Source organism: Nerophis ophidion, linkage group LG28, assembly GCF_033978795.1.
Source record: "Nerophis ophidion isolate RoL-2023_Sa linkage group LG28, RoL_Noph_v1.0, whole genome shotgun sequence".
Taxonomy (NCBI): Eukaryota; Metazoa; Chordata; class Actinopteri; order Syngnathiformes; family Syngnathidae; genus Nerophis; species Nerophis ophidion.
The window spans coordinates 24,787,702-24,806,274 of NC_084638.1; the positions used below are offsets into that span (position 1 = coordinate 24,787,702).

The following is an 18,573-nucleotide window of genomic DNA, read 5'->3' on the forward strand; positions in this document are numbered from 1 at the left end:
CAAAGCGGTGTTTTAGGATTAAAACATTTTCAGTTGATTTTGTAAACCTTCATTCCCATCCCTGAATATAGAGGAGGATTCCAGCTCCGTCCACACTCCATATCAGTAGGTGGCGGTAATGAACACTACGAGGTTGTTTGTCAAACACCGTTTAACCAAAGAAGAAGAAGAATTACTTGACACAATCCTGAAAGCCTCGGCACATTTCCTCCCATCACTAACTGAAAGGTTGATAGCGCGACCTCCTGTAGTGTAGAATGTAGTATGGACCATAGGACAGGACGAAGAAGTCCCGTTAAGAAGCTGTGGAGGCCTAAGATGCTCTACTAGTCTGCTGGAAATCCAAAGAAGACGAAGGAGTAAAAAGCAGAGAAGGCCTAAACGTGGCCACTGGCCATTATTGTTTCTCTATTTGTATTTAGTGCATACATGTACGCATATATGTGGTGTAGTAGATGAAACATTCTTAGACATTGTTTGTATCCGGATACATTAGTCTGAGCGTACTTTATCGCGTCTTGTGCTAGTTAGCTTATCTTGTTAGCTAAGCTAACAAGCTAACACGGACGTTATCAACACATTGCTAAGTACAGATCAAATGTTAGAGTAAAGTGTTGTGATTGTGTGAAAATGTGCGAAAGAACGATAGCATGAGGAGGAACTTTGTCCAATAAAAGAAGAGAAGGAGTGACAACATCAACTCCTGGATGCTGTTTTCAAGAAACATCAAGTTGTGTTAGATTTAGATTTATTGGTCACCGTTGGGGAAATTCATTTTCACTGCCGTACATTTAAACATATAGACATTACACATCACAAAACAAAAATAACAAAAAGACATCATACATGACCAACACATTTACAGGCTTTGTCAGACATGTCGGCCGGGCCTGTTGTGAAGGGCGGCTATAGCTGCAGGGATCAGGCTTTTCCTGAGGCGGGCCCTCCGGAATTTAATGGTTCTGTACCTGCGCCCTGATGGTAGTGGGATTATGTATTGGTGCAGTGGGTGAATAATATCCTGGACTATTGTGTTTGCCAGTGGAATGATGGACCTGTGGTTTAAATCTGAAATGTTGGGTGTGGGTAGACCGATGATTTTAGCTGCTATGTTTGTAATGCGTGTGAGTTTGGTCCGGTTGGTTTCAGAAAGCATGGTGAAAAAACATGTGGAACAGTACAGGGGCGGTTTAGCTCGGTTGGTAGAGTGGCCGTGCCAGCAACTTGAGGGTTGCAGGTTCGATTCCCGCTTCCGCCATCCTAGTCACTGCCGTTGTGTCCTTGGGCAAGACACTTTACCCACCTGCTCCCAGTGCCACCCACACTGGTTTGAATGTAACTTAGATATTGGGTTTCACTATGTAAAGCGCTTTGAGTCACTAGAGAAAAAGCGCTATATAAATATAATTCACTTCACTTCACTACAGAAGGATGGGTTGAACAATGCTTTGGTAAAGTAATCACAGGAGATGAGGTGCAACGTATAGTCCTTTAAGTTTTCGGATGGCTGATGGTCTTTGTTGACTTCTTTTTTGAGTGTCCGTGGTGTGCTGATCAAAGGTGAGTTTATTGTCCAAGGTTACGCCCAGGTATTTAAAAGTGTCAACAATTTTAACTGTTTGTGTGTTTATGATGATGGGGTGCTGAGGTGAGGCCGTATACAGAATAAAATATTTACACACTTTATATCAGTGAGTGTAAAGTTAAGAATTCCTCGATCAACGGTGCCTCGTACTTATAAAAACTTTTCAAATTGCCCCCCATCCAATTTCCAAGTCTATTTTTGTACTCACTGTACTACTTATGAATTATTTTTAGGACAAAAGGAAGTATTTCACATGTTTTTATTAGTTGTTAAGTTACACACTTTTAACACAACACACAAAAGAACACAATGTCATTGTGTTAACAGTGTCAGTCCAAAACTATTTATATTCTCTCTTAATCATAATTATTTATTTACTCAAAAGACGTCCAGCAGCCCCTTCACATAAAAGAGGAAGAGGAGGATCCACAGCCCCCCCCCCCACATTAAAGAGGAAGAGGAGGACGTGTGGATCACTCAGGAGGAAGAGTGTCTTCTAGGACAGGAGGAGGCTGATCTCAGCAAGTTTCCACTGACTGTTGTCTCTGTGAAGACTGAAGAGCATGAAGACAAACCACCTGAGTCCTCACAGCTTCATCACAGTCCAAGTAAGCACAACATCCACATATCATTTTATTCTCAGGGCATTCAATCCATCACAACTGGACTCTTCACTTTGTCTTACAAGACCTTTGTCCTCTCATCCAAGTAGGCTTCATCACTTCATGCTCGTAGACTTAAAATTTTAAATCTAGTCATCTGAATTTAGATGGGAACTGCACTTTTTGGGAGAATGTTTTCTATCATTCTTAATCATTATAAAAGACATGACAATGGACATATTAAAACAATAAAATCATATTCTAATTTAATCTAAATAAAAGTTCACTTGCAATGTAGCCAATGGGAGGTCCTCTATAACAACAGACAAGCATTATTGACTTACATTTAACAACTAAGTTATTTCACTTTACCCTTTTCTGTATTGATTGAGCTGTGTTGAAGCAGCAAAAAAGGACATGATGTTAAATGAAGAGTTTCTTGAAGCTGTCTCTGCTAGTTGATATAATAATGTAACTGCATCATAAAGCCTACATGAACTCCATGGTATTCAGGGATAAATAGTCTCTCCCATTGCTATTGTACTATTTTTTTCAGCTATACTTACATTAATTAGTAATGTAGCAGCTTATTTTTTGAATAGCAGGGTCGCTGTTGTCACATGTTGATAAAAATATAACATTCACATAATAAAAATCAACTCCAGGCTTCCCAAATGCTGTAATAAATTAAGAATGATGAATTGAACATATGTCAGCATGTAGCCAAAGAACGATAGCAGAATACGAGGTGGAACTTTCTGAGAACAAAGGTGGAGAACAATCATCTACTGGACGCTGTTTTCCTAAAACATCAAGTTGTGTTACACAGAACAGGTTTGTTTACTTGTTACTCTCACATGTTTACTAACTTTATAACAGGACAATGACATTTGGAATATATAATATAATCACAATGACCAGTGGTGGAACAGATCAGAGCTGGGCCGGGGGCGGGCCCCATGACGAGGGCCCCTAAACCCAAACAATAAAGCTAATTCCAACATCATTTTACAACATACACATGCCTGTCTGGGTTTACGGCCAACAATCTTTAACCAGGTTTTTAAAAGTTTGCCAGCCATTTTTGCTGAAATTTGCATTTTCCCGACATGTATTTATTTTCTCGCTTTCGCCCCAGCATCAACCTGTTGACAGGATGTAGAAAAACTATCAAAGGGGATCTGATTTTTTATTTATTTTATTTTGACTTTCATTCACAATCCTTATGTAAAATAATAACATATGTTTTTCTTTTTTATGGATTTTAAGTCGTAAACAAACATTAGCAAACTCTTAACTATCCTCATTCTAACAATGGACTCAATTCCATTCACTAAGAAATAGATCAAATAAAATGTACCCAGAAGTATTTTTTAAATGCTATCTCTTTAAAACATGCTGTAAAAATGCATTTCCTCTGGAAACATGCTTTATAATAGCCACAAACTGGAGGATACATTTTTAATAAGGATGAAATTTAAAAGAAAATAATTTAAAGGGGAACATTATTAAAATTTTTCAAAAGGGTTAAAAACAATGAAAATCAGTTCCCAGTGGCTTGTTGTATTTTTTTGAAGTTTTTTTCAAAATTTTACCGGTCCCGGAATATCCCTAAAAAAAGCTTTAAAGTGCCTTTTTTTCGCTCTCTGCGAAGACACTGTTCATTTTCCTGTGACGTCATACAGTGCTGCCAATACAAACAAACAATGGCGAATACCACAACAAGATATAGCGACATTAGCTTGGATTCAGACTCGGATTTCAGCGCCTCAAGTGATTGAACAAATTATGCATGTATTGAAACGGATGGTTGGAGTATAAAAGTATTGAAGAAGAAACTGAAGCTATTGAGTGATTAGCTATTGATGTTATTCATAGCCATAGCATGGCCGAATAGCTGCGTTAGCATCGTCGGTAAAATGTGCGGACCAAACGATCAGGACTTTCGCATCTTGTGACACTGGAGCAACTTAATCCTTCGATTGGTAAGTGTTTTTTTCGCATTAAATGTGGGTGGAAGAAAACGTAATATAGTTGCAAATGCATCTGCAGGTTATCCATACATCTCTGTGCCATGTCTGCTTTAGCACCGCCGGTAAATAGCATGTTAGCATCGATTAGCTGGCAGTCAACATCAACAAAACCCCCCTTTGTGATTTCGTTGACTTTATCGTTGCAAATGCATCTGCAGGTTATCCATACATCTCTGTGCCATGTCTGTCATCGCCGGTAAAATGTGCTGACACTCCGGCACATTCAATGGGGGTCTGGCGGCAGACACTTTGGCATCTTCGGGCCAGTGGTGCAACTTGAATCCCTCCCTGTTAGTGTTGTTACACCCTCCGACAACACACCGACGAGGCATGATGTCTCCAAAGTTCCAAAAAATACTCAAAAAAATGGAAAATAACAGAGCTGAGACCCGGTGTTTGCAATGTGTTGAAAATAAAAATGGCGGCTGTATTACCTCGGTGACGTCAAGTTCTGACGTCATCACCACAGAACGATAAACAGAAAGGCGTTTAATTCGCCAAAATTCACCCATCTAGAGTTCGGAAATCGGTTAAAAAAATATATGGGCTTTTTTCTGCAACATCAAGGTATATATTGACGCTTACATAGGTCTGGTGATAATGTTCCCCTTTGAAGGTTTTATGGAATTTTCCAGGGTGTACCTGGCCTGCTGCCACCTTGTTTCCCCAAAAGGGACAAAAGGTAGAAAATGGATAGATGGACACATCATAGAAAATAATAATCACTATTATTTTGATTGATGTTGTAATCACGATTAGTCACACAATTATTCAGTAATTTGAAAACGTCAGTATTTATTTTACCACCAAAACTCAACTTTAAATATAGTTTTAAAAATCGGATATTAGTTAGCAACGAATAAACCATAAAATAATGGGTAAAGATTTATTTAAATATCAATGGCAATTTAAAAAACAATGTAATTAAGTTATTTTTTGTTTTATTTATATTTTGTTCCATTTTTATTATTATTAATATTATTATTATAAAATGTAGCTTACCACATTGAATGTGTGAACTGCATGAACGATGCCTTCTCCGTTCTCACTGTAACGCAATCTGAGTGTCTAGAAACGCACTAAATTAATCCAATCCATTATTACTATTATTAATAAGGTAAACAAGTTATGTTTTGAAGGAGTAGTCAGTAATCTGATTACTTCTTCCTCGTTTAACTGTGGGGACACTATCTAAATGAAAACAACACAGGCGTCATCTTTTTTGGCCGACATGTTAATTGTGCTCTTGCTTCTTTTTTAGAACAGACATGTCTCTAAAGGTAAATGTGAAAGTCACTGTAATTATTGTCAAAAAGCAGGCAGAGCTCATCACTAGTAAAACTGCGTGGAGGTTGGCATGTGGTGCTTTATTTCCTGTGTGTGTATGACTTATTCAGAGGGAGAACAGTACACTTTCACGTATGGTGACTACCATTAAAGATGGCAGGAATTACTTTTCGGATGTTTTGATGATAAGGTGGATTGGACGTTTTTGGGAAGGCATTCCCCAGAAGGTCTTCTTCATGTGTCAGTTTGAAGTACCCTGACTGCTGTGAGGGGAAACTGATGATATATGTTGGTGCAGGACAATTTCTCATATGACTGAGCAAATCTGGGCTTTTCTAAAGATTGTTTGCTTTATCCTGTCCCGCAGACCTTGATGAAAAATGTCTACCTCATGAGCAGGAGGAGGAACCACAGTCCCCCCACATACATGAGAAAGAAAAGGTAACACATTCCCAACACATTAAAGAGGGAGGGTAGGAACCACAGCCCCCCCCACATTAAAGAGGAAGACTGGACGCCACAGACCCATAGTTTTAAACTGACCTTTCACATGAAAGGGCAAGCAGAGGACCCACTGGTCTTACACATCAAAAATGAAGAGGAGGACCCACAGACCCCTCACATTAATGAGGAAGAGGAGGACCCACTGACCTCTTACTTTAAAGAGGAAGATGAGAACCAAGAGCCGCCGCACATTAAAGAAGAAGAGGAAGAACACAGCATCAGTCAGGAGGGGGAGGATGTTGAAGGACTGGAGGATTTCCCAGTGACTGTGAAGAGTGAAGATGATGAGGTCAAAGGTGAAAGTGAGGAGAGGGGAGGGGGGGAGCCTCCAAGCAGCAGCTCAACACAACACATGACAACAGAAGCTGATGGAGACCACTGTGGAGGATCACAAGCAGACAAACTCTTAGCTCCACTATCAGATAGTGAGGACACAACCTCACACTCTCCTGACACTGATGATGAAGACTCTAAAGATGATAAGACATGTCACACTGACAACACTCACTTCACATGTTCTCACTGTGACAAAACCTTCAAATTCTATAGTCTTCTGAAAAGACACATGAGAAGACACACTGGAGAAAGACCCTTTTCTTGCTCAGAATGTGGTAAATGTTTTGTAACAAGTTTTAATTTGAAAGTACAAATGAGGACACACACCGGAGAAAAACCTTTTATCTGTTCAATCTGTGGTAAAGGTTTTGCTCAAAGTTCATGTATGGAAAAACACAGAAGAATACACACTGGAGTAAAACCTTTTATTTGTTCAATCTGTAGGAAAGGGTTTGTACAAAGTCACCATTTGAAAATACACATGAGAACCCACACTGGTGAAAAGCCCTTTATCTGTACAATTTGTAGAAAAGATTTTGTACAAAGTCACCATTTGAAAATACACATGAGAACACACACTGAGGCAAAAACTTTGTGTTGCTCAGAATGTGGGAAATGTTTTGTAAAATCTCAGAGTTTTGAAGTACACATGAGAATACACACTGAAGAAAAACCTTTTAAGTGTTCATTCTGTGATATAGGTTTTGCTCAAAGGTCATTTATGGAAAATCACAGAAGAATACACACTGGAGCAAAACCTTTTAGCTGTCCAATCTGTGGTAAAGATTTTGTACAAAATCACCGTTTGAAAAGACACATGGTAACACACACTGGTGAAAAACCCTTTATCTGTACAATTTGTAGAAAAGATTTTCTACAAAGTCACCATTTGTAAATACACATGATAACACACACTGGTGAAAAACCCTTCATCTGTTCAACCTGTGGTAAAGGTTTTACACAAAGTTGCGCTTTAAAAGTACAAACGAGATCGCACACTGGCAAAAAACCTTTTTCCTGTTCAATCTGTGGTAAAGCTTTTGCAGCAAGTGCATATTTGAAAAGACACACTACAACACACACTGGTGAGTTGCAGTGTGTGTGGTGAAAGATTGTCTTCTAAGTAGCCGTGTAAGAAACACAAGTGTGCTGATGAGAACAGCAGCAGCAAATGAAACTGCAGGATTTGAAATAAACTGTCAAGACTTTAATGTTGACTTTCTAACAACATCAGCACATATAACATGTGTGACATTGTTGTTTGTGTAACAATCTTTTTAATATACTTCTACATTTATAGATTAGATAGTTCATATTCAGTCAAGTACATGCATTAATATGCAACATGGTGTACTTTTATTACAAATTTAACAGAACAATTTGACTGAAAAGGTGAGAGTAAACAGTACAAGACATATTTTACATAAATTTAACATTTTATGTTTAGTGTGTGTATATATGTATATACATATATTTATCAGAATCAGACATACTTTTTTAATCCCCGAGGGGAAATTAAAATTTTCAGCACAATCCCATTCAAGATCAGACAAACATTACAGGGAGACAGAACAGGATCGCCGACGGGTCTGCCAACTTCCGGCGCCCCTTACAAAAAGGTGAGATACAGGTAAACAAGTGGGGGGAATGGGAGAAAAAAATAAAAGATTAAAATAAAATAAAATAAAAAAATCGGTCTAAGCCTGGGTCCCTGGAGAAGGGGTCCGGACTGAGGCCAAGAGAAAAACAACTCAGCCATAGTACACATCCCTTTTACAACATCAAAGAACACAAAGAACAGTAAAGAGCAGAGCTGATGCAACCAGCCACTTCTACATACAGCTATGAATTAAAAGTATGGCATAGTGGGTAGAGCGGCCGTGCCAGAAACCTGAGGGTTGCAGGTTCGCTTCCCACCTATTGACATCCAAATCGCTGCCGTTGTGTCCTTGGGCAGGACACTTCACCCTTGAAAATACACGCAACCCTTAACTTAAAGGGGAACATTATCACCAAACCTATGTAAGCGTCAATATATACCTTGATGTTGCAGAAAAAAGACCATGTATTTTTTTAACCGATTTCCGAACTCTAAATGGGTGGATTTTGGCAAATTAAACGCCTTTCTGTTTATCGCTCTTTTAGCGATGATGTCAGAACGTGACGTCACCGAGGTAATACACCCGCCATTTTCATTTTCACATTACAAACAACGGGGCTCAGCTCTGTTATTTTCCGTTTTTTTTTCGACTATTTTTTGGAACCTTGGAGACATCATGCCTCGTCGGTGTGTTGTCAGAGGGTGTAACAACACTAACAGGGAGGGATTCAAGTTGCACCACTGGCAAGAAATCTGCCGCCAGACCCCCATTGAATGTGCCAGAGTGTCTTCACATTTGACCGGCGATGCTAAGACAGACATGGCACAGAGATGTATGGATAACCTGCAGATGCATTTGCAACCATTAAGTCAACCAAATCACAAAGGTGAGTTTTGTTGATGTTGTTGACTTATGTGCTAATCAGACATATTTGGTCACGGCATGACTGCTAACATGCTACGCTAATCTATGCTAACATGCTATTTATGCTAGCTGTATGTACATTTGAAACTAGATACCCACATTTAATGCGAAACAAACACTTACCAATCGACGGATTTAAGTTGCTCCAGTGTCACTAGATGCGAAAGTCCTGATCGTTTGGTCCGCACATTTTACCGGCGATGCTAATAAGGCAGCCATGCTATGGGCCACTTCATTAGGTACACCCACGCTATGGCCGAATAGCGTCAATAGCTATTCGCTCAATAGCTTCAATTTCTTCTTTGATTTCGTTTTCGCTATCTGCCTCCATACTCCGACCATCTGTTTCAATACATGCGTAATCTGTTGAATCGCTTAAGCCGCTGAAATCCGAGTCTGAATCCGAGCTAATGTCGCCATATCTTGCTGTGGTAACCGCCATGTTGTTTGTATTGGCAGCACTGTATGACGTCACAGGGAAATGGACAGTCCGCATCGCAAATAGCAAAAATCAAGAACTTTAAAGCTTATTTTAGGGATATTCCGGGATTTTGAAAAAAAAAAATTCAATTCAAAAAATACAAGCCCCTGGGAACTGATTTTTATTGTTTTTAACCCTTTTGGAATTGTGATGATGTTCCCCTTTAAGGGGCAGTTATCACTCTCCATGTCCATATACAAATTGCCCGTGGAGTAAGTTACTCAATCATACATACAAAGTTCATAGTTCATGGTCAACAGCAAACTCCCCAAACAGCAGAAGTAGCTACAATTAAGTGTCATGTGTGCACACGCAAAGACCTAACAACAGAAATAGATTATTTTCAACACATAAATCAACATCTGAGGCATAGTGAAACGGTTCCATGTATGTTTTTAGGTTGCTCATTTAAAACAAATGTATACAGTACATTTAAAGGCCTACTGAAAGCCACTACTAGCCACCACGCGGTCTGATAGTTTATATATCAATGATGAAATATTAACATTGCAACACATGCCAATACGGCCTTTTTAGTTTACTAAATTGCAATTTGAAATTTCCCGCGAAGTGTCGTTGTCACAACTTGGCCTGGACGTGGATTGTTTCTTCGACGCAGATGAGAATCAGCACGAGCGAGGCGTGGACGTGATTACATGATATGTATTTAATAAACAAACAAACTACAAAAAGGCAAACCAAGAACGCGGCCAATGGCGGATAATAAACTAGACTAATCAACACAAAACTAGCACAATGGCAAGACTAAAGACATGAATACAAAACTTATGTGGATCAAAACAAGGGGCATTGATAGCGAGGTGTTCGAGGGCATGAAGGTAGCTCAGCATGGGTAGGGTGCGTGCGTGTGTGAAGATCCCAGAATGAAGACAAGAAAAAGAGTGACTTAAGTAGCTATGATAATTAGTGCAAACAGGTGCGAGGCTGTGGACATGGACTGCACAAACCATTACGACTACGACATCCTCGGAAGAACCCACAAAAGGGCAAGGAAAACTCACACCCAGTGGGCAAGGAGAATTCACATCCAGTGGGACGCTAGTGACAATGCTGACTATGAAAAACCTTGGAGAGTCCCTCAGATGTGGGCAACCCCCCCCCCCTTAAAGTCACATCTTAAGTGCACAGGAAGCCAGTGCAGGTGAGCCAGTACAGGTATATATGTATGTATATATGTATATAAAGGTATATACAGTATAGGTATATATGTATGTATATAAAGGTATATACAGTACAGGCGTAATGTGATCAAACTTTCTTGTTCTTGTCAAAAGTCTAGCAGCCGCATTTTGTACCAACTGTAATCTTTTAATGCTAGACATGGGGAGACCCGAATATAATACGTTACAGTAATCGAGACGAGGCGTAACAAACTCATGGATAATGATCTCGGCGTCTTTAGTGGACAAAATGGAGCGAATTTTAGCGATATTACGGAGATGAAAGAAGGCCGTTTTAGTAACGCTTTGAGTTGTCATGGAGACGAAAACAAACCAGGAAGTGCCAAGACAGTACTTGCATGTCCAAAAAACTAAACATAACCTGACCAAAACATAAACTGACAGGCGTGACAGTCGTGTTGAAAATGTCGCGGTATGAGGACGCGTGCGTTTGACGTCACCGGTTGTAGCGGACATTATTTTCCAGCCCGATCCAAGCCATAAGTAGTCTGCTTTAACCGCATAATTCCACAGTATTCTGGACATCTGTGTTGCTGAATCTTTTGCAATTTGTTCAATTAATATTGGAGAAGTCAAAGTAGAAAGATTGAGTTGGGAAGCTTTTAGCCTTTAACCACACAAACACAGCCGGTATTTTCTTGATTAAAATTCCCGAAGATGAAGCTTTACCATGGATCAGAGCGGTCAAGCGAACATGGATCCCGACTACATGTCAACCGGCAGTTTTGGGTGAGAAAATTGTGGTAGTAAGTCGCCTCTTACCAGAGACATCAGCGGAACTTCCGTCTTGCTGCAGCTGCCGTGACTTCCCTCAGAGACTCTGGCGTCAACACACCCGTGGCCACACCCCTCCGACTTTCAGGTACTATTTAATCCCACTAAAACACTGGCAACATAATAGGCAGATAGGGGGTTTTCCAGAATTATCCTATTAAATGTGTCTAATAACATCTAAATCGCTCCCACTGCAATCGCCTTTTTTTTTTAATTATTATTGTTATTTATTTTTTTTGTAGTCCTTCCCTCTAAATTTCCTCATCCACAAATCTTTCATCCTCGCTCAAATTAATGGGGAAATTGTCGCTTTCTCGGTCCGAATCACTCTAGCTGCTGGTGGCTATGATTATAAACAATGTGAGGATGTGAGGAGCCCTACAACCCGTGACGTCACGCGCACATCGTCTGCTACTTCCGGTACAAGCAAGGCTTTTTTATTAGTGACCAAAAGTTGCGAACTTTATCGTGGATGTTCTCTACTAAATCCTTTCAGCAAAAATATGGCAATATCCCGAAATGATCAAGTATGACACATAGAACGGACCTGCTATCCCCGTTTAAATAAGAAAATCTCATTTCAGTAGGCCTTTAACACACAAAAATAGGAAACACAACCAACATTCAATGATAGATTTTGAAGCTAATGTTGTCAGCACAAGAGGTCAGGTGCAGGAGTCAGACAAATCTGAAGCTGGGTCCATAGAGTCTGTCGATACAAATCATGAATTTGAAACACATAGTTGTGATGATGCAACATAATTAAACCTGCAAATATCTATTGAACGGGGAATTGCTTGCATTTTATTGAAGTTAGAAAATATCGTTGATGAGGTCCTTTCTGAATTTCACTACATATTAAGTACAGCATCTTGGCCCGTCAAAAAAGCTTCAGTTTCAGATGTATTTCAGCATCATAAACTACAAGTTCAAGAGTCACTAACTGATGAGCTTGTCCACTGTCCTATGCCAATCTAATCAATTAGGTGTCGCTGTCGCAAAGGACGGCCCTCTTGCTACACATCTCAAACGTAAACTACTATACATCTCACTTTTCTGTTTTAGAGACAGTTGCGTACGTATTAGATGCCCAGCAGAATAAGGCCAAGGCAAAGCTGCAGCCAACATCTAGAAAGCCAGGAAAGCTGTAGTTTACTACATACCACTGCACCCAAAAGGTGAAACCACAGAAAGCTTGGAAAGTGAGAGAATGGCTTTGTTGTCAGAAATAGAAAAAAGTGTAACAATGAAGTGCTGATAAAAGCAAAAAGGGTATAAAACTTCTCCCACAGACGACGAGAGGTCGTTGAACAGAGGCCCATGATGGAGGAAATCGAAAATCGGTGACCTGCCCGGTTCCAGCAGAGTGAAGTAAGTTAACTTGTATTTTTATGTATTGATATTTAACTGTAAGAAAATGGCCAATTTTTCTAAATACATTTGATTGAATATTTTTCAGATTATTGAGGAGTTCTTGTAGATCGCTACAAAGCCACTGCAGTCAAAAATTATAAACATCTGGACCACATTTCACTCAAGCAGATGCAGATCTTCAAAAGCAATATATATATATATATATATGTATATATATATATATATATACATATACAATTGTGATCAAAATTATTCAACCCCCACACAATTTTGGTGTTTTAGCAAGTTGGACATTTGTTCCGTATTTTGTTTATAGTCATATCAAACAAAGATGTGTCAAATAGACAAATGCAACTTAAATTGTAACACTGTATTTTACAAAATACCAAAAAAGGACATTTTTCTTAATATCTCATTGACAAAATGATTCAACCCCCTAGTTACATGCATCTTTAGTACTTAGTAGAGCAGCCTTTGGCAGTAATGACATCCTTCAAAGGTGATACATAAGCGGACACAAGCTTCTTGCAAGCATCTACAGGTATTTTAGCCCATTCCTCTTGGGCAAAGGCCTCCAGTTCATTCATATTCTTGGGCTTGCGTGCTGCAACTGCCTTCTTCAAGTCCCACCACAGCTTTTCTAGAGGATTTAGGTCTGGCGACTGTGAAGGCCACTCAAGATTCTTCCAGCCTTTCTTCTGCAACCACTCTGATGTTGATTTGGAGGTATGCTTGGGATCCTTGTCCTGTTGGAAGGTCCAACGTATCCCAAGCCTCAGCTTCCTCACTGACTTCATGACATTTGCAGCTAATATATCCTGCTAGGAAATAGAATTCATAATGCCTTGAACGCGGTGGAGATTCCCGGTACCTGAGGCAGAGAAACAGCCCCAAAGCATGATTGACCCCCCACCATGCTTAACAGTAGGCAAGGTGTTCTTCTCTTTGTAAGCTTCATTTTTTCTCCTCCAGACATAACGTTGATTCATAGGCCCAAAGAGTTCCAGTTTTGTCTCATCACTCCATAGAACAGTTTCCCAAAACCTTTGGGGTTTGTCCAGATGATTTTTGGCATACTGGAGTCTATTTTTCTTGTGCCTGGTAGTCAGAAGTGGGGTGCGCCTGGGAGTTCTAGCATGGAGGCCTTCCTCTCGTAGTGCGCGCCTTATTGTCTGGGACGAAACCTGCGTTCCCCCCTCTGCAATGTCCTGTTGTAGTTCCTCAGCTGTTACCCGGGGGGGTTTTCACCACTGTATGCTTCAAATACCGGACACCAGTTGCACACAGCATCCTCTTTCTACCACGCCCTGGTAGTGTTTCCACTGTGCCTTTAGCTTCAAACTTGCGAATTATGCTCCCAACTGTGTCTCTTGGAATGTGTAATGTCTTTGCTATTTTCTTATATCCATATCCTTTCTTATGAAGGGAAATTACCTTCTCTCTTGACTTCTTTGACCACTCCCTGGACTTCACCGTGTTGCAAATACACCATTGACCATCTACAACAGGGGTGACCATTACGTCGATCGCGAGCTACCAGTCGACCGCGGGGGGTGAGGGGTGGGTGTCAGTCGATCTCGAGCCAGGTTTTTAAAAAAAATAGACCTAAAAATTAGTGATCATCAATCTTCACCAAGACGTCACCTCAATGACATTCACGGTACCGGAGGGTCTTGTGAGATGACGCTGGCTGCTGCAAGATCATTATTATTAAAATATGAAGGCGAGAAACACTTTTTATTTCAACAGACTCTCGCACCGTACCTTCCGTCAAAACTCTAAAGGCCGACTGCACATTTCCTATCTTCACAATAAAAGCCCTGCTTCATGCTGCCTGCGCTAACTAAATACAGAGTCTCGGAAAACTGGCGTGCACAAGCGATCCCTCAGAAAGCTGGCGTGCACATCACTTGTGCACGCCAGCTTTCCGAGACTCTTATTTTGTTAGCGCAGGCAGCATGAAGCAGGGCTTTTATTGTGAAGATACAAAATGTGCAGTCGGCCTTTAGAGTTTTGACGGAAGGGACGGCGCGAAAGTCTGTTGAAATAAAAAGTGTTTCTCGCCTTCCTCTCTGTCATTTTTTCATAATAATGAACTGGCAGCAGCCAGCGTCATCTCACAAGACCCTCGGGTGCCGTGAATGTCAATCAAGCAAGCTACGGAATTTGTCGCCAATGTTTTTCTTGTAAAGTGTATGGAAGCTGGATGAATTAGATGCCAAAAACCAACCACTTTCATGTGGTATTGTACAGAAAGGACAACTTTTTTTCTCCTCCATTTGAAAATGTGGGCGTTATCATCATTACTGTCTGATTCCAATCAATGCAAGTCATCAGAATCAGGTAATACACCAACTTATATTCTTGTCTTCGTGAAAGAAAGACATCTATATGTGTTACACATGCTTGTATTATCATTAAACACATTTAACTTGTTTACAAAAATGCCTCTTTCATAAATAAATAAATATAAATGATATATATAAATGAGGTAGATCCCCTCGAGTTGGTCAATTGAAAAGTAGCTCGCCTGCAGAAAAAGTGTGGGCACCTCTGATCTACAAGAAGCTGAGCGTCACAGTCTTTTTCAAATCAATTTAATTGTTGCTCGTTATGGTTCTAATCACATCTACAGGTGTTTTCAACACCTGATTGAAAAGACCTTATTCAAATTCTGTTCTTCAGAGTTATGATCTTCAAGGGGTTGAATAATTTGGTCAATGAGATATTAAGAGAAATGACACTGTTTGGTATGTTACAAAATATAATGTTGTAATTCAAGTTGCATTTGTCTATTTAATGCATCTTTATTTGATATGATTATAAACAAAATACGGAATAAATGTTCAACTTGCTAAAACACCAAAATGTTGTGGGGGTTGAATAATTTTGATCACAACTGTGTATATATATATTTATATATATATGTATATATATATATATATATATACAGTATATAAATAATCTGTATTGGTTTATCTAGTCTGCGATGAGGTGGCGACTTGTCCAGGGTGTACCCCGCCTTCCGCCCGATTGTAGCTGAGATAGGCGCCAGCGCCCCCCGCGACCCCAAAAGGGAATAAGCGGTAGAAAATGGATGGATGGATGGGTTTATCTAGTTTTCTTTACACACACTAGTCAACTTGCCCCTCTCCCTGTGCCACTGTTGCACCAATATTTAGCTAGATTCTGTTTTGATTTTTCACCCCTGCTTTAGTGTGACAACATTGACATCAGGAGGGAGTGCGTCCTGAGAAGCTTTGTTATCAGTCCCAATGAAGGTCCAGACACTTTCTTTAAGGAATATCTAGTAAGTTAATAGTTTGTGTTACACAGTAGCATGAAATGGTGTTACCCATTTTTATTTACATTTATTGTGGTCCATTGAGCTCAACACACTACACACAACAGAACTCGTTCTTAGATATAAAACACCAAGAAACAGTTTTACCTTTTCTTAAATAACTCGAGGCAAACTTTGCGAGAAATGGTTCTCCAAAATAGCTCAAAGTGGTGTAAAATGAACACTCAGCACCACAAAGGAAACTGCAAAAACACATTTGAGTCCAGCGCAAGTGTGCTAATGTAACCATTAGCCTTAATGTACTAGAGTTCCATCCATCCATTTTCTACCCCTTGTCCCTTTTGGGGTTGCTGGAGCCTATCTCAGGTGCATTCAATAAAGAAAAGAAAACAAGGGAAATACAAAATGGATCAAATTGGCAACAAACACAAATAAATAAGAAAAACTTAACATTGACAGACCAGGAATCTGATGTTAATGGGATGCTAGTAGCAAATATCCTTTGAATGTAAGCAAGTAAAAACAAAACATGAGAACAGTATGAGCTATTCAAAAAATAAAATCCCAAATCTTGAATCGAACTTAATTTATTTATCCTGAGTTGAGTGATGAAACGGATGCGAGAAGTGTGGAGGATAAAACATGGAGGTAAAGTTCATCCAGTCTAAACCCCTGTAGTCGCTCTCCACTCCCCATGAAGTGAAGTGAATTATATTTATATAGCGCTTTTCTCTAATGACTCAAAGTGCTTTACATAGTGAAACCCAATATCTAAGTTACATTTAAACCAGTGTGGGTGGCACTGGGAGCAGGTGTCTTGCCCAAGGACACAACGGCAGTGACTAGGATGGCGGAAGCGGGAATCAAACCTGCAACCCTCAAGTTGCTGGCACGGCCGCTCTACCAACCGAGTTTTACCAATCAACTGCATTTCATATGTTGATTGTGTACTTCCAGCAGTTAAGTAAACAGCCTCTTCTTCCCTGAAACATTGTCAGTTCTCAAGTTCAAAATGTTTTAGGTCATAGATTGTCTTTAAATGGGGTGAAAATGAAGGCAAAAACGATACAACCAAAAATAAAGATCCGACAATGAACTTCATCAACAAGTGTTCACCTTTTATGCAAACAACTTGATTTTCAGCTGCTGTATCTTTGTGTTCAGTTTGTGACCTTCCAGGTTCATTAGGATCTTCTGGAAAAACTCAAATGTGTACTTGAAGTTGTCTGGAAAGCATAGATCAAAGGCATAAATGAGCCCAAACGTCACTATAACCCCCTTGATGACGGTGTCCACGTTGCTCAGGACTTTGATGCCTTCGATAATAACTCCAACATCCTCTGGCTGCCTATCGCCACGGATTATGTCCAGTATATCCTCATGACTGCGAGGGCAATGTCCCTTACTGCAGTGGTCCCCAACCTTTTTGTATCCGCGGACCGGTCAACACTTAATAATTTGTCCCGCGGCCCGGGGGAGGGGGTGGGGATACTTTTATTTTTATTTTTTATTTTTTTCTTTGTCATGAAAAAGGGACGTTTTTGTGGTTGGTGCACTAATTGTAAGTGTATATTGTGTTTTTTTATGGTGATTTATTTTTTTTATTTATTTATTTTTTTTAATAAAAATGAATAAAAAATTCTTCTGCGGCCCGGTACCGGGCCATGGCCCGGTGGTTGGGGACCACTGCCTTACTGCATCCTCAGTGGCAGAGGCCTGAACAACACAAAAACATAACGCTTGTGTTAGCTAAAATGTTGAACAACACCAGCAGAAAATGAATTTGCTTTTTTTAATTTTTTATTTAAAGTCCTCATTGCTTGTCAAATCAATCATTTATGCATCATGAGTTAAATGTGATTGGGAAATTAACCATACATATATATATATATATATATATATATATATATATATATATATATATATATATATATATATATATGTATATGTATATATATACTCGTTGGAGTTCAACCCGGTGGACGAAAGGGTAGCCTCCCTCCGCCTTCGGGTGGGGGGGACGGGTCCTGACTGTTGTTAGTGCTTACGCACCAAACAGCAGTTCAGAGTACCCACCCTTTTTGGGTACACTCGAGGGAGTACTGGAAAGTGCTCCCTCGGGGGATTCCCTTGTCCTACTGGGGGACTTCAACGCTCATGTTGGCAACGACAGTGAAACCTGGAGAGGCGTGATTGGGAAGAATGGCCGCCCGGATCTGAACCCAAGTGGTGTTTTGTTATTGGACTTTTGTGCTCGTCACGGATTGTCCATAACAAACACCATGTTCAAACATAAGGGTGTCCATATGTGCACTTGGCACCAGGACACCCTAGGCCGCAGTTCCATGATCGACTTTTTAGTTGTGTCATCGGATTTGCGGCCTTATGTTTTGGACACTCGGGTGAAGAGAGGGGCGGAGCTTTCTACCGATCACCACCTGGTGGTGAGTTGGCTGCGATGGTGGGGGAGGATGCCGGACCGACCTCGCAGGCCCAAACGCATTGTGAGGGTCTGCTGGGAACGTCTGGCAGAGTCTCCTGTCAGACAAAGTTTCAATTCCCACCT

The 18,573-nt window shown here is 40.2% G+C and overlaps 1 protein-coding gene across 4 annotated transcripts in view; it reads left to right on the forward strand.

Annotated features, from left to right (window-relative positions):
• Window positions 1-18,573, forward strand: part of LOC133544984 (gastrula zinc finger protein XlCGF57.1-like) — a 202,805-nt gene that overhangs the window by 156,322 nt on the left and 27,910 nt on the right. For 2 of the 4 annotated variants that reach the window (XM_061890252.1, XM_061890254.1), the window contains one exon: window positions 2,000-2,193. In XM_061890252.1, the coding sequence (XP_061746236.1) occupies window positions 2,000-2,193 (194 nt within the window). Of the gene's footprint in view, window positions 1-1,970; window positions 2,194-5,874; window positions 7,262-18,573 lie in introns of those variants that run through there. The other 2 variants (XR_009804695.1, XM_061890257.1) reach the window with 2 other exon arrangements.